This window comes from Glycine soja, chromosome 16 (assembly GCF_004193775.1).
Source record: "Glycine soja cultivar W05 chromosome 16, ASM419377v2, whole genome shotgun sequence".
Taxonomy (NCBI): domain Eukaryota; kingdom Viridiplantae; phylum Streptophyta; class Magnoliopsida; order Fabales; family Fabaceae; genus Glycine; species Glycine soja.
Window position 1 is genome coordinate 4998644 of NC_041017.1, and position 16361 is coordinate 5015004.

At 35.3% G+C, this 16361-nt stretch overlaps 1 protein-coding gene, 2 non-coding genes and 1 pseudogene across 4 annotated transcripts; 3 read left to right on the forward strand and 1 right to left on the reverse strand.

Annotated features, from left to right (window-relative positions):
- Positions 1-1820: 1820 nt before the first annotated feature.
- LOC114389011 lies at positions 1821-6310 on the forward strand (annotated as a pseudogene). Its single transcript, XR_003661663.1, has 2 exons — positions 1821-3666; positions 5774-6310. The product of XR_003661663.1 is annotated as a pentatricopeptide repeat-containing protein At1g77405-like (transcript).
- On the forward strand, positions 1947-2049 carry LOC114391339. Its single transcript, XR_003662130.1, has one exon. It is a non-coding gene; the product is annotated as a U6 spliceosomal RNA (small nuclear RNA).
- A 1616-nt stretch (positions 6311-7926) lies between the features above and the next one.
- LOC114391327 lies at positions 7927-8029 on the forward strand. Its single transcript, XR_003662119.1, has one exon. It is a non-coding gene; the product is annotated as a U6 spliceosomal RNA (small nuclear RNA).
- Positions 8030-10648: 2619 nt separating this feature from the next.
- LOC114390942 lies at positions 10649-16209 on the reverse strand. The gene is made up of 7 exons (XM_028351879.1): positions 15601-16209; positions 14474-14636; positions 13791-13991; positions 13473-13718; positions 11681-11828; positions 11254-11476; positions 10649-11163 (listed from the first exon to the last, which is right to left on the reverse strand). The coding sequence occupies exons 1-7, from the start codon at positions 15896-15898 to the stop codon at positions 10826-10828; spliced, it is 1617 nt and encodes a 538-aa protein (XP_028207680.1). The 5' UTR covers positions 15899-16209; the 3' UTR covers positions 10649-10825.
- Positions 16210-16361: the final 152 nt, after the last annotated feature.

Consider the following 16361-nt stretch of genomic DNA (forward strand, 5'->3'; position numbering starts at 1 on the left):
AAAGTGTGTTGTTTGACGCTTAACTTGCATACTTTCTAGCATTTTCCAGCTTAGGTTTTTACTAAGGTGTGTATAATATGTTACCTCGTGAGTTTAGCTAAATGATAGATTTGGAGTGACTGAAAAAAACAATTTTAGGTGTTGTTTCGGTAACCATTTCAAGTTTGAAGAAATAAACTCAAACAATGTCCTTAAAAGTATTTCTGGGAAAGTTTAATTAAACCTTTTGGAAAAAATGTTAGTTCTGTGAAACACTGGAAATGTTGAAACGGTCATTTTGGATCTTCTTAAAAATAAGAATATAGTTCTCCTTTTGTATTCTCTTCCTCTTATTTTTTCAGAATGAATGCATATGTCAAAAATGTCCAAACTACTCACAAAGTATAAGTTGCAGTTGGAATAGATTCATTCTTTTGAATTGTGGTTAAGTTTTGCAAAACTTTTCCTTGTAAATCATTTGTGCCCCAAATAACCCGCAGAGGCATGGAATGATGGAAGGATTGGCATGTAACATATGGTTTGTTACCTGTGATTATCTTTCTTCCACTAGAAAACCCAGCATACAGGACCTGTCACAATGATGATTTTTGTAATTTCAGATCAGAAGCATTATAAACCTCAGTATCCTTTTGATCTTTTTATCCTTGCTTATTTAAATTTCAAAGGAAATTGTGTAGCCTAGTTTATCATTCATCATTGTATTGATTCCTAGTTTGAGTTGCTAGCATTACTGTAATAAATTTATTGATATATAAGTAGTTAAAAGTAAATATTTAACAATTAATTTATTTTTTCTAAAATCAAATTTTTAATATCTTTTTTACAAAAAAATTATTTTTTTATTTGAATCGGATACCAGACAGGATTGGAGATATCTGATACCCAACGATACAGGGATGAGATAATAAATTTTAACACATTGGACATCAAGAACGAGTATGATGATATGTTGAAGAGTAAGGGTTGGAGAATTGGGATCAAGGATTGAGGAGATAATATCCGTCCTCGTCCAGCCTCATTGCCATATCTACACTGCCTAAAAATAAAATTTTTACTATTCTTTTTAACCAATGATCTATCATAATTAAAGGATGTTTCACCATTAAGTTTAAATTTGAATTAGTTTTTGGAAAGGGATTGTGTAGAATACTGAATACGTAGATTACAGATTTTTCTAAATTGATCATGGTAAAACCATTTTGTGAGGATTAAGTTTGTTTTAGAAACAACTGTTGAACATTTTTAATTTCTCTTGTAGATGGTTGTATCTTAATCAAAATGCTAAATGTATGCAAGTATCAACCATGGCTATGAAAATAGACTTGAAACGATGTGGGAGAAGAATTTGAAGATTATGAAGAAATGTAGATATCATTATAAAACCTATTTTATTATACAAATACACTTGTTTTATCTTTTCTTTTCTACAAAACATTATAAAAAGTAAAATATAACTACTTTGTTTTTTAATAAAAAAAATTCAATGGGAGATACTATGGATTCAATTACCTTACTGATTTTATTTCATATGTGCCAGAAGTATTTCAGTTTATTTTGAAAAATCAGAAAAAAAATGTCTGGAATAAAATATAATAAGCGATACTAATAAATAATTGAACAAGATAAATGGTAAAATGTCAAATCAAAACTAGGCTACAGAGTGCAGAGCAGAGTCATGATGAATGACAGCTAGTTCTACTTACTACACCGATTCTTGTGTACATAAAAATATTTTAAAATAATTGAATCTTTCTTTAGCCAGCTTTGACAACAATGTACACCGTTCGTACTTCTTACTGGTAGGCAATGCTTCTTGTTTGCTTTCGGTGGAAGGTGTATATACTCAACATTACTTCTTTTTCAGCGTGTTTTCTTACGGGAGTCCCACACCGCCCAAAACTAATACAGTATTCTTGTTTATAAAGAAGTGCACCACTTCAATTGTTGTCCCTTCGGGGACATCCGATAAAATTGGAACGATACAGAGAAGATTAGCATGGCCCCTGCGCAAGGATGACACGCACAAATCGAGAAATGGTCCAAATTTTTTTTGAAATTTCTCTGGTTAGGTTTCTTTCCTTCTTAACACTTTGATTTCCCTTCTTCTTCCTATGGTTATGGCCTGTGTTTTAGTTTACATCTTTTGCACGAAGAACCATTCCGCAAATATCAACCCCCACACTCCACCGTGCAAATTCTGAATGATTGCAACAAACTCACTGCGTCATTTCCCCAAACACCTTGCAAACCAAGCCCTGGTGTTGGTAATCAAAGACCTCCCATTCGATGCCCCCCCCCCCCACCGTCACCCCTCCATGGTCAAACGACGCCGTCACAGAGGTTCTCCGTTCCATCTCCCACTACACACTCCAATTCCCTCGCTCCATCGGCCGCCAGCACACCTTCCGCCACCGCACCCCTCTCCGTCAGCGCAACCTCAACCTCGAACACCGCAAGCTCCGCAATAACACCCTCCTCCTGGGCCCCACGGCCCACCTCGACCCCTACAAAGCCCACCACCTGGGCCCACTCAAAGCCCTCGAGTTCTTCCACTGGCTCGAATCCCGCTTCAACTTCCCCCACTCCGAGCCCACGTGCCGCGAACTCGCCTGCCTCCTCGCCCGCGCCACCGCCCTCAAACCCCTCTGGCACTTCCTCAAACACTCCCCTCACGTGACCACCGCCACCGTCACGTGCCTCATCAAACTCCTCAGTGAACAAGGCCTCGCCGACGAAGCACTTCTCACCTTCCACCGAATGAAGCAGTTCCGCTGCAGACCCGACACTCACTCCTACAATACCCTAATCCACGCGCTCTGCCGCGTCGGGAACTTCGCAAAAGCCCGCTCCATTCTCCAGCAGATGGAGCTCCCCGGTTTCCGGTGCCCACCGGATACCTTCACTTACTCCATCCTCATAAGCTCCTACTGCCGGCATGGAATCCTCACTGGCTGCTGGAAGGCCACAAGGAGGCGAATATACGAGGCCGGGCGATTATTCCGGTTGATGCTCTTCAGAAAATTGGTTCCTGATGTCGTCACTTACAATGCCCTAATTGATGGGTGCTGTAAGACTTTGCGCATGGAGAGGGCGCTGGAGCTGTTCGATGACATGAAAAGGAGTGGCGTTGTTCCGAACCGTGTTACTTATGGGTGCTTTGTTAGTTACTATTGTGCTGTGAATGAGATTGATAAGGGTGTTGAGATGCTGAGGGAGATGCAGAGGCTGGGGGACGGGGTTGCTAGTTCAAGTCTGTATACACCCATCATTCATGCGCTTTGCGAAGCTGGGAGGGTCGTTGAGGCTTGTGGGTTTCTTGTTGAGTTGGTTGAGGGAGGGTCCATGCCGAGAGAGTACACTTATGGGTTGGTTTGTGATGCGCGGCCGGGGAGGGTGGTTTGTTCGAGGATGGTGATGGTTATGGTGATGGGATGCACAAGAGAATTAAGGATGGGATATGGAATAGGTATAGGCAAATAATGAAGGTGAAACCCGTTATGCGTCGCAAGGGCTATCCCGAAATGGAGGAACCAGTTTGAGTTTGAATGCTTGAATCTAGTGTTGAGTTGGATTTGAATTTCTGCTAGTGAAGTCAATCAAGAGTGTGGTTTTCTTCAAATGATTATTATTGAGCTAGTGGGGGGATCTTTGATTCTTCAGATGCAGGTATTCCACATTACATGGTACTGCTGTTTTGCTTCCAAACAAACTTGTTGCCTAGATACGTGGACTGGCTTTGTTTTTGATTTTGTAGTTACTCCAAGGAACTAACATGCTAATGATTTCAACATCTTACATAGAATTAGAATACTAATCATCTTTCCTTCGCATAATACCATGTTTAAGACTGTTAAGACATTGGTTGCAGTAGTATAGCTGTGTAAATCATTTTTATGCTTGCAGCAGTTTCAGCACTACCTTTTTTCAGTTGCTGAATTTATTATTTACCTGATGTTTTAACTGACTGCTCCTAATGGGAAGGGAAAAGGGGTTTGTTTGTTGTTAATGTTGAATATTGAGTTTACTTGCTCATCTTCCACTATTACTAGTGGATAGGGTCTTTAAAAATTGTCCTATTTTTGTATAACACAACTTGTTCACGCCTTACAGTTTTCAACATTATCTCATCTAGTAGTTATACATATGGTACAGACAGAGTAAAAATGACAATGTAATAAAAGGGATGGGAACCATAACTGAGAATTAATCTTAAGCAAAGCAAAGCACACACATAATGGAACTATGGAAGCTATATATTAAGTTGATCTCTTGGCTACTCAGAAAAGATTGTTGACTCCAGAATGCCTGGGATAATAGGAAACAGAAGGTTGTATCATCAAAGTAGATTCTTAGATCCTATGTAGAGGGATAGGAAACTGTTTTTTTTGCTAATGCTGAATATCTTTCTACATTTTTGGCATGTTTTAGAAGGATGTTTCCTCTTCTTTGCTCTCTCATTTTTCTTTCATCTAAAAAAAATGAGTTTTCAAAGTGAAATGTCATTCAATTGTTATTGCTTTCTTTTATTATGGTCCATTCCCTTAGATTTTGTTAGAAGACCTTGAACAGCAAAGTTTGGCTGAAGAACACCAGATTTCTGACTTCTTCATGCGTCCTGTGTCCTATAACCTATTTTGCTTAGCAAAGTTTGGGCATGTTAGAGAGAAACCAACAATATCCATGTGTAAAGTACTCAACCTTCTGAAAATTCCTGCATAATAATTCTATTTTTAGCAAACTAGTTAATTTGTTCACAGGAATAACTGCTCTCCATCCTAATAGAAATAACTGCCCTAGACTGCCAGAAGTAGTAGTGACAGAAACTTGTCTTACCCATCCTAAGAAATATAAATTTCAGAATCACAGGATTATTCGAACATAAGAAACCATCATGCTAGCAGGTGGTAGTAACTTGCAAACACTACTTTTTTTTTGTAAGCATAATAGTTGTACTGATGGTATAAACTCGGTTGTTCCCTTTCCTTTGCTGATAAACCTAGTCAAATGGCACTACTCTAGAAGCCAAATATGGTTGATCTGAAACCATAACAATTTTGCCGAACCTTTTAGAACCATGACTTATCGAATATGTTATGGAGATGATCACAAATTTGAAGTGCTGTAAACTTATGTGCTCAATGACATGACATGGTTTGATAAACCTAGTCAAATGGCACTACACCCTTAATATACCACTCTTGGAAAATCAATGATGAGATCTGACATTTACGTTTTTGGCGTAGTGTTATTGGAGCTAATTACTTACTGGACGTAGAGCATGTGATGATACCCATGGCCCTGAAAAGCATCTTGATGAGTTAGTAATTATTCATAGTTAATGAGTGAGTCTTTTCTTTTTTTTGGTTCAGCCCAGGATTAATAAATCATTTTTTTCTCAATTGAATAATATACATATTCTGAACATACCAGATCACATTTGTTTCAACTCGTGCATTTTCTCACCAGTCTTCCAATGAAATGTATGTTTACTCTTGTATTTTGCATTTCTAATTTATCTTATTCACTTGAAAGAGGATGAAGCTGGATTAAGAATAATTTTCTTATTTGATTAGCTGAATCTATGAATATGCAGGCGTGTTAGTATTGTAGAAAGGAATGATAATAGACTTATAAATTATAATATCCAGGGAATATTATTGCATTGTTTGTTCTGTATGTTCTAGCCCTACATAAGTAGTTGCAGTTTGATAAGTATGGTCAAGATTGTTTTTTCAGTTGCAAGGTTAACAGCTTGGTTTCCTAATGTCTGTAGGCAAGTCCAATGTTCAGACAAGGAATTTTCGTAATTGGCAGATCCACAGTTGCAAGGTCACTGCCCAGGATCTGGTCTAACGATGGCCATTGAATTTGCATCCATGTATTTCGAGAAAAGCCACGTCACCAGCCTGATGTTAACACATTAGCTCTAGATTACTTGTCATCTGAGCAGCATGCCCCCAAAGTATCCATGAGGAACCAAATAGGTTGAGAAATTGAACTTTTAATTCTCCTGTAACTACATGCCCCAGAGTATCAAAGATAATGTGTTGTAATCACATCCTTCAAGAATACAAGGGAGAAAGGATATCCCTTAAAGCTGATGAGAAGTGGCTGGTATCGAAAAGGTATAGGAACAGTGAGGACACTTCAGAAGATAATGTGTTAAAGATTTAAATGTACTAAATAGAATTGGGTTGGCCAGCTTTTTCTAAAGTACAGTTTAAGCACTTATAACTAAACCAATGGGGGTAGGATCAGCCCAAGGATAAACAAGAGCTAAAGCAAATTTCAAAAGAATTCTTTCTCTGAATGTGTTGAACTTTTTTACTTTACTAACTTATGTAGTATTTTTATCAATATAAGGGACCTTTCCTACTTTATAAATACTAATAGTTTATAAATACTAATAGTAAATATTTACAAAGACAAAAAAAATGAAGTCAATGTCAATAAATACATGAGAGAATACTAATTTTACAAGATCATTAATACTTTCTTCTAAAATGACTATCGTGAGGTTATTTCATGCAGATCAAGAAAAAATAAGAAATAAATGAAAAAGAATAATAATTTTATAAGATTAATCTTATATTATCATTAATTAATTTTTAGATTTTGTAGTTTATCATTAATATATAAGGGATATAAGTGGAAAGAGTGATTAATGTTACATTAAAAAGTTGAAATGATAATTTTTTAAATTATTTTTTTACATGACAATTATAATAGGTTGGAGGGAGTAATTTATTTTTAGTTTTTTTTATCTATCATTAATATTATAAGATATGATTAAAAAAGTAAATAGTGTTACATTCAAAATCTAAAATGATAATTTTATTTTGAGACTTATTTTTTTACACGATGATTATTTTGATACTTTATTTAATTTCATTTGGATCAATGACATGTTGGTAAGATTTTAGTATTTTAAAAAAATTATCTTTATCAAAATAATTAAATATAAGAGAAAAAGTGCACTAACAATATAAAAGTATTTTATGTTGTCTTTTACTTATAAATTACCATTTATGATAAATTAGTTGATTTTTACAAAATTGTCCTAAAAGTCATACAAACGATAATTTGTGATTGAATGACAATTTTACATTGACTGGACATCACTATTAAACTCTAAATTTAAAATGTTTTTAAACTCAAAGATATATATAAGTATACACTACATAATAATGGAGGTGTAAGATTAACTTGTGATATAAAGAAAAAGAAAGAAGAAAAAAATCATAAATTTAATTCTTTCTGCCAATAAAAAAATTAATAATTAATGTTTGCCCATAAAAGAAACTATACAGTACTATTAGAGTGTTTGTAAAATAACATGAAATAGAAGTAAATAAAAATAAAAATTATGAATTAAAATAAGATGTAAAAATATGAATTTTATCTCATTTTATTGTTTATTTCATTTCTTTTTAACTCACCTTTGGTGCAAATACAACAGTTTGAAAATAAACTGCTAAGTTGTGAATCTCACCACTAAAATCTATTAAAATATAATTTTAAAAGATAAATTTGTTATTCAATAATAGGCTTTTAAATATAGGAAAATGCATAATTTAACTAATTAAAGAAAATAAAAATGCAAGTGCGGTGACAAGACAAGCTAGAATAAAGTTGCAAAGAAATGACAGGGCTACAAAAGGCTCACCTACTTCTGGATTTACCAAACTTCTGTTTGTCCCCATACTCCAAAAACAAAACCATTTTTTTTTATCTTCGTTTTTGTTTGCTTTGACTGTGAGTTGAGGCCCAACTTTCTGCTTCTGTCCGACTCTATTTGATGAATTTTGTTTGCCTCCTGTGATGTGAAGGATGTATCATTGAAAGGGAACGTGTCTCAATGATCCCACATCGGCCAAATATGCTCATTACATTGCGTTTATATAGTCCCAGGAAAACATATGGATTGTCCCTTCGGGGACATCTGATAAAATTGGAACGATACAGAGAAGATTAGCATGGCCCCTGCGCAAGGATGACACGCACAAATCGAGAAATGGTCCAAATTTTTTTGGATTTCGCTTTTTCGCTCTTTAACTTAAGGTGTCTTCCCTTTTCCAAATTTGGCATGTAGGGTTTAAGGAGGTTGAGGTTAGTTTCTACTAATTATGAAAGATATGAGATGACATGGTTTCAGCTGAGAAAACTACCTTTTTGATATATTTATCAAATTCAATATAGCCTTTTATGGTTTGAACTTTGAAGTGTATTTTACCTTCAAGTTTATTGTAGTTTGTAATGCATAATAATCAGAGGTTCTAGCACAATCTAGCTTTAGAGTGTTAGCTTAATGGGCGTATACTATCTCATAGTAAATTATGTCATGAATTTGTTATGGTTTCAATTTTGTTATTAATTATTAGTAGCATTGTTTGGTAGCAATATTTGCTGGTGTAGCCTACCAAGTGGTGAAGTTTTGACTTGATGCACAGCTTTTAGGTTTTTGATATTATATGAGTAGATTTTTGTTCCATTGCATTGATTTGTTGGCATCCTATGCCAAACCTGTGCAATAATGTTATAATAAACAATCAGAAGTTTGTGATAGCTTAATATATTAAGAAATCTTTGGTCATGTGTTTTTTCCTAAATTGTCTGGGATCTTGCATTGGTGCCAAAACTAAAATTTATCTTCATATATATATATATATATATATATATATATATATATATTAGTAGTGTGCTGTTGGGGATCATCAGGCAAGTGAATTTTCCCTCAATCCCATTTTTCTATCTCCATGTTGTGTTTGTTGGATTTTTGATGATGAATAGAGTTTTTTCTTGCTTATATGCCCCCCATACTTTTTTTATCTCTTGTTTGATGGGGGACGATGTTATTCACAATTAGAGTTATTCTGAAAGTGTCCTCTAATGTTTACAGTTCATTTCTCCCTTTATCTCTGCTATTGTTGCCTCTGAAATTTACACTTTGGATACACATTTCCAACTCAAGTCTCAGTGTCTCACTACTCTTTTCATGTCAGATTTGAAAAAAACACAGAACCTACTCCTTGTAGCTTCTGCTTAACGAATATCCATTATTGAAAAACACGTTTCCAAATTCACACTTAATTGATGGAAATGATACTTTAGTTAATATACTTATTAATTTTAGATGATATGTGGTTTATGACACTTTTTGAGGGTGAAAGATTATTAAGTAGAGGCGTGTGGTTTATCTGTCAACTAAATTTATAAAAATGTTGCAGAGTATTTTAATAAAATAAAACTATTATTGAGGTGGCAAGCTAGTAAAGTGATACAAGGCTACACAGGGGTACCTAATTCTATTTACATTACAGTTCACAGATTAATTTGTCTGTAAGATAAAACAAAAATTTCATCATCTTTGTTTTTGGTATACTTTGACTGTTAGAGACAATTTTGTCTTCTCTCCGAAGGACCAATGAATCTTGTTTGCCTCCAGTGAAGGCTGAATTGTATTATGCTTTGGTTGTTTAACTGTCACTACAGTACCGCATCGACTGCATCTGTAAAACTTCCATGGTTTATCTACAACCAGACAGGCAACCACATCAATTGTCCCATTGGAGACATCTAAGACAGTTGGAACTATATAGAGAAGATTAACAAATTGAGAAATGATCCAAATTTTTACTTCATTCCTCTCACCTACCTTGCAATGTTGCAAAGATGATAAGTCATAAATCTGCATCATTGAAATGTCGTAGCATTTATATTTGTATAAAGCTTTTAATCCTACACAAGTCAGTGTAGTGTAATGAAATATTGTCACCTTGATAGTCAATTTGTAGAAAAGGATGCTACATTTGTCTTTTAACTACCAACAACGGTTGGATTATCCGACTGACTGATTGATGGTCTTGTCTGTTTGAGGTTCAGTGCTTATGCATGTAAGGATTCATTAACAACTCTATCCTATTAGTATACTATCAATGTTTTGTATTTCCCAGGTCATCTCCATATTGATTTGTTTATGAAGTTTTGTAATTGTCTGCTATGTTAACTGCAGTGGTGGTTATAATTTTCCAATGTTGTGGCCTTCATCACCACCCGTGAATTTTATTTCTTTCAAGCATCTTAATCAGCAAAGTTTGCTGTTTTGGTCAATCATGTTTGATTTTTTTTTTTATTATCGACAAGTGTTAATTATTTGTTTGTTAGGTTTTTATCAGCTGGAGGGATCGAATCCCTGACATTTTCCTCCTTTCCTTCCTTCTTAACCACCCAATCATGTTTAATAGATAGCTCAAAAGCTGGCTTCATTCATTTTGCTATTAATCAAGATGTGGAGACTATTTTCATTCTGTTGTTGATTCATTGGACCCGGTACTGTACTACCCTGCAAAATGCTAGAACAATCTGAATTTTGGGAAAGCACAAATGATTAAGGAATCCATGCGCATGGCTAGGGTTTTGTCGTAAAACCAGAGGGTCTTGTAGTATTGTCATCTGATCTTGCTATCTTCTAAACATCATAACAACATTTGTGAATTTCATCTGCAATTCTCGACATCCAACAGGTTCAGCAGTGTCAACCAACTTGACGGAATGTGAAAAGATTTGTACTAAGCTGATAACCATACACTACCACTGAGCCTAATTGAGAGTTTCATTTCTTTCTTCATTTTATATCTTAAACCATATATAACTTCAACACTCAAAATTTCATTTTTAAAGCTATATATAACTTGTTTGGTTACATTTAAATTGACAGATGTACTAAAAAGAAAACTCAAATAGTGAAAAGAATGACTTAACAAATTCTATACTAATAAATTATGTTTATACCATAAAGAATACAATGAAATGTGTCTTCCAAACGCTACAAATTGAATGTGACGGTTCTCTCAACATTTTTCCTTGTACTACAGTAATTTTGAAGGGAATCATAATCAACTGTGCCAAGACCAGACAGTTTGATGCCATAGGCAGCAAGACGGCTGATATCCTTTGGAATAGGTGACTGCCATAAGCCATCCCACCAGCCAGGAGGGAGAAGTGGTGTGAAAGCGCATTGGTTGGTCTGGTTATGACAACTCAATGGTCCGGCATATCTGTTCCACACATGGCCCCAACCAACTTGATTCTTTAAACCTTCAGTCAACATAGTACTCTGGAAACTGCTCAAAAATGAAAAACTTGAACTAGACGAGTTGTCTCCTGAAGAAAATAGTTTTTGGATGCTTCAGTGGTATGTTTGAAGAAACAAGTAACAACAAATAATACAAGGGGTGGGGGAAATGCATGTACCCAGATTGCGTGTTGCAGCCAGTGCAGCGATTAGTTGAGCATAGGTAGTTCCAACGCGCCGATGAGCTCCAGAGACAACAGCATATTTAGCTCGAGATGCAAGAAAAAAATCCACAAAAGCAACCCATCTGGGTGCTGGACCCCAATCCTTCACTCTAAAATCTAACTTGGGCAAACCTTCAAAGATATTTCCTTTGAACTTTTCATAATCAAAATAAAGAACCTGGTCAAAAAGGCACCCAAATATCATGTTCAGACAGTAAGCAATAAAAAAACTAGATAATGAAGAAAACAAGTATTTACTACAGCAGATAGCCTGTTCTAATTTCAGTGCAGTAATTTCCATTGTTACTAATAAAAACAATTTTTAGCATTAAGAGTGGCATATTGTTGTACTCAAGATTCAAACCGTGAACTGAAAACTTACCTGTGCAAATTCGCTTATGTTGGGCATGATACTTTTAACAAGAGAAGGTGTATCTGACACCACAACCACCTTTGGTCTAGAAGTTAGGTGCTGACTCTCTATGACTTTTTTGATGCAATGCAATGCAGCCTGTACAGCTCTTATGGACCTTGAAATGACAGAAATAGCATCAATCAGTTAAAGACACCCTGCGAGAAGGTTGAACCACATGCAATTCCAAAAAATAAATAAAAAAACAGAAAAAGTTGGGATGTCAAATACGCATGATACAATATGTGCTTTTCTGAAGGGTGAAAGATACCTAATGCCATTTTATTATAAGGCTAAGTTTTTTTTTGTTTTATGCTTTTTAGTTTATATATTATTTGCATATGTACATACTGTTATGCCATTCAAGAGGCTAAATTATTTGGCATCTTCAAACAGAAATATCATGTTAGATAAATGTTTAAAGGCCCTAACACCCAAAGCCTATGCTTCAACAGTGAACAAAATGATTAAGTTAATAGTGGATGTTCTTTCATCAGACTTTTTCTTCTTATTTATCTGGTAGCTGAATTGGTACACAGAACTCCATGGAGTCAGAGATAAAGATATTAGCAAAAAGTAATAGAAACCCAGATTGCATAAAGTATGCTATCTGACTTGGCAATATTTTGTTTGGCTTGTTGGATGAGTTCTGTCCGGGATAAGTGGACTTGTTTGAACAGTAATTTTAAAACTACTTTAAGATTTGCATGGTGCCAATGATTTGGGGACAGGAGGAGAGGAGTCGAAGGCAATTATATCTCATATCTAATGCATATTTAAAATTTAGATATTTTTTCTCGTGTTGTGGTTGAAAGATACCAGGGCCCAAATGAGCACATCAACTAAATATATCAAGTGTGTGCTGTATCACACATTAAGAGTTTTGTAAGAGGAAACCTATCATCACGTTGAAAAGAGGTCCATACATGTGTGTATGAGAAGTTGACAAAAATGTGTCAAACAAATGGTTAGGGGTCCATCTATGTAAGCATCTGTGAAGGCTGGAGATGTTTCAATAGGGACAAGGAGTTCCTCTTTCATCAATATAGGGCATGTGTTTAGAACAATTCCAAAGAAAGACAAAACAGAGATTGCCTTGATGTAGAAATTTAATTGTCTATCGTATACACACATGTAATATAACTATATATAAGTCCCAGAGTGAGGGCCATAAACAAAATATAAATGAGTTTGATGTAAGAAAGGGGAAAAAAGAAAGAAAAAGAGGTTGAGCATTATGTATACATATATAGAGGAATTAGATGAAATTACTGATGGAAAAACCCACTCTATTAAATAGAAGACAAGAGTATATTAATCAGCAAGTAAAAATGAAATAAAATAGAAGACAACTGAACAGAATCAAAATACGGTCACTATTCTCATGTAGATATATGGGGAAGAAACAGAAATTGATGATACCAACCCCAAACCACAAGCTTGTTGCTATTCCTAATTATAATTTGTTTCATGTCGGAATAGATAAAGCCGAGAAGGAATATCAAATGCTAGCTAGCTTAGCTTCTAATATACTTATCATTGTGTTTATGCTGTTTTTTTTTTTTTTTATCATTGTCCAATGCAAATATCAGATTTCAATTCTCATTATTAAAGCTACCACCTAGTTCACTTGATATTTATTGAAAAGGTAAATAACTTAATAAGAAACATTGACCATATAACAGTAGGCTTCACCAGCCTCATTCCTCAATCAAGCATGATAGTTCCCATTCAATGATATTAGAGTGTAATTATATATTACCTATTCATAAGCATCCGCATATGCAATGAGATGTCAGGATTCTCCTCACCACCAATAACCCAATTGACAGCTGCTTCAACATCTTTTGAAGGAGATATGAGAACTCTCAAGAGCTCTCCAAATACATTCGGCTGAGATCCCAGAACTTGTGGATCACCAAATAAATCAAAAGCAGCAATCCTCATCTGAGAGTGTATATTTTTCAAGAAAAATTGAGCTGCCACAGCATCTGTAGTTCCTTGAAACCTAAAATATAAGGTTCATAGTCATTATATGATACTTGAAAGACTGATAAGTAGAAAAACCATGTGACTTTACCATATGATAGGTTGCTTCCATTCCTTCCAATTGCTACAGAGGACATTTGTTTGAGCAGGCTTTTCAAAATCATCAGTCCTCATAACCAGTTGCCTCCCATATTTGCTTTCACAAAGATTTTGTCTCCACAGATGTTTTATTTCATTCATGGTAAAGGTAAAGTTGGAATAAGAAATGTAATCCCCAAAAGGATATTTGCCTCTGAAATATATAACCAAGGTGATAATCAGATATTGGAAAGATAAATATAGACGCTAAATTGCAAGATCAAAGCAGTTCCACAGATCCATCAATGGCAGACTGCTAGGTTTTCAGTTTTCACATCTCAGTGGCTGTAAACATATGTAATGTGTCAAACGTAGATGAATATAAGTTGCCATTCAAATATTGCAAAAATGTTTCTGGAACAATATGTCAAGGTATGCTTAAAAATTAACACAGTTATTAAGACCCATAGGAAGTAGATGTTCTAAAGGTAGCTAAGGTATCTCCTTAAGATTAAGGGTGAATGATTCAGATATTAGTTTTCTATAGAATTTATCATGCAGAACTAATCCCTGAATTTGAGCCACCATTTTTAAAGAGATACCGCCAAACTAACCCTAAAAGAAATTTCAGGCATCAATTAAAAAAGGTTAGCTCTTAAAAATGAAAAAGAAAGGCTTGGGAAAGAACCAATATGCCTGGTTTGGCCAATGATCAAGGACCGGTTTAGCATTATACTCAGTGCTGCAGCAGTTAAGACCTTGTACATTTCATTCCCAAAACCAGCCTCAGCAGTCTTTCCAAGAACAAATCCATGACTACAGAACTGCTCTGGGGGCAAATCCCTGATTCTTGAAGCACCTGTTACAAAAAATTTCAATGTATTCTGATTCAAGAACTGTTTTTGCAGAAGCACATGGTTCCTATTTATTCACACATTTATGTCATAAATCTAACAGAGAGGTGCAGAACTCTGGCTTTAGATTATTTTCAGAAAAACAAAAAGTAAACTAGAATAATGAAAAAATAGCCTAGATCATTACCAGCCATGATCCATAAACTAGCAGGTGCATCCTTTTAGAACAGAGCAATTGTCTTTAGCGTGAACTAGATATGTAATGATTGAAAGGCAGTAATATGAGCCCTAAACGCTAAGCATCTAAAAAAGATAGTTTTTTTGTTGAAAAAGAAAGTATATATTACACAAAATTTAGCATCTATTAGATACTTAGATAATTTAAGCAATTAAAATCAGTCCTTAAAAAACCCGACAATAATGGCTTATAAGAAAAGCTGATAGCAATTATCCAAACCGAAGTGACATACTACAGTAATCAAAAACACAAAAACTACTCACTATCAAAACTCTGTAATTTGTCGTCAAAAAACAAGAGACTATCTCTTAAACATGTTAAAAGCATTCTTTTGGTTTATAAATTTGGCATCTTTAATCAAAAACAACAAAACAACAAACAACAGAAATATGGACACAACACTACCAAGTAGTACCAACAAGCTCGCATGATATTTATTCATTTAAAATAATTCATGCCTTAAAAAAGAAACTTAAAAAACAATAGCTATTCCTTAAAACGGAGAAACTCAAAAACAGTCCCTGTAAGATTCTCATGCTATTAAAGAACATAATTAATAGAAATGGTAAATTAAACTCAGAACAAGTATCAGGAGTTATAAGGTTCGATTGGGGGAAAAAGGAAAAGGGAGGGAGGAAAATGGAGCGGGTTGGATTTCTCCGCTAACAAAAAAATTAACAATTAACAATTAATATTTGCTAATAAAAAAAAAACTCAGAACAAGTAACTACCGTTCAGATCGAAGTGGTCCTCGATAATTCTCCTCACTCTCAGCGTCTCCTTCCCGACAACACCAGCTTCGAAATCCTTCCCCATCTCCTCCACCGCCGCGCACGGCTTCTCTCCGCCGCCGTTCAAACTCGAGCTGTTCGAATCTCCGAGCTCGATTTTTTTCGGAAAATCAACCGTGATCGGAGGATCCAACGGCCTCAGCGCCAACATAAACAATCCCAAACCTGTCACCGTCGCACACAAAACCAAAAACGGTTGCAACAGCATTCGCCTCTTTCTACCTCCGCCATATCTCATTCTCTTTAACTTTATCTCTATCTCTCTCTCACTTCAATTTCTGTTTTTATTTTTATTTTTTTGAAGTTATCAACTTCAATTATTGAGCTAAGCTAAGCTTCCTGTTATGCCGGATCTGAAGAGTTATGTCTCAAATCTGAATCGCTCTTTGTTTAGCATCACGCGTAGCACCGAGATTTCCCGGGTTTGAATCCGACCCGAAAGCTTGTCATATTGTTACGACCCGAACCCGTTCGTTCGTGTGCGTGGCGCGCATTACGCACCGCCTCCGACAAACATGGCAATAATAAAAAGCGCAAAGGTTCTCTCTCTCTCTCTCTCTCGCTTTCAATGAACCGTAGTTAGTGATACGCACAATCGAGAAAAGAATAAGAAACGTCAACGGTCAACCACTCAACCCTCACAATAAAAGGACAGAAAAAAATTAGTTAATTAATATTTATTTTATTCAAAGAGAAAATCA

Bases quoted from the DNA above. Each gene is read 5' to 3' on its own strand.
- LOC114390942 (XM_028351879.1), bottom strand. From the start codon at position 15,898: ATGAGATATGGCGGAGGTAGAAAGAGGCGAATGCTGTTGCAACCGTTT. The intron at 13,719-13,790 runs GTAAAGTCACAT...CTTATATTTTAG, and splicing joins TGGAAGCAACCTATCATATG to GTTTCAAGGAACTACAGATG. The intron at 11,164-11,253 runs GTACATGCATTT...TATTTTCTTCAG, and splicing joins GGCTGCAACACGCAATCTGG to GAGACAACTCGTCTAGTTCA.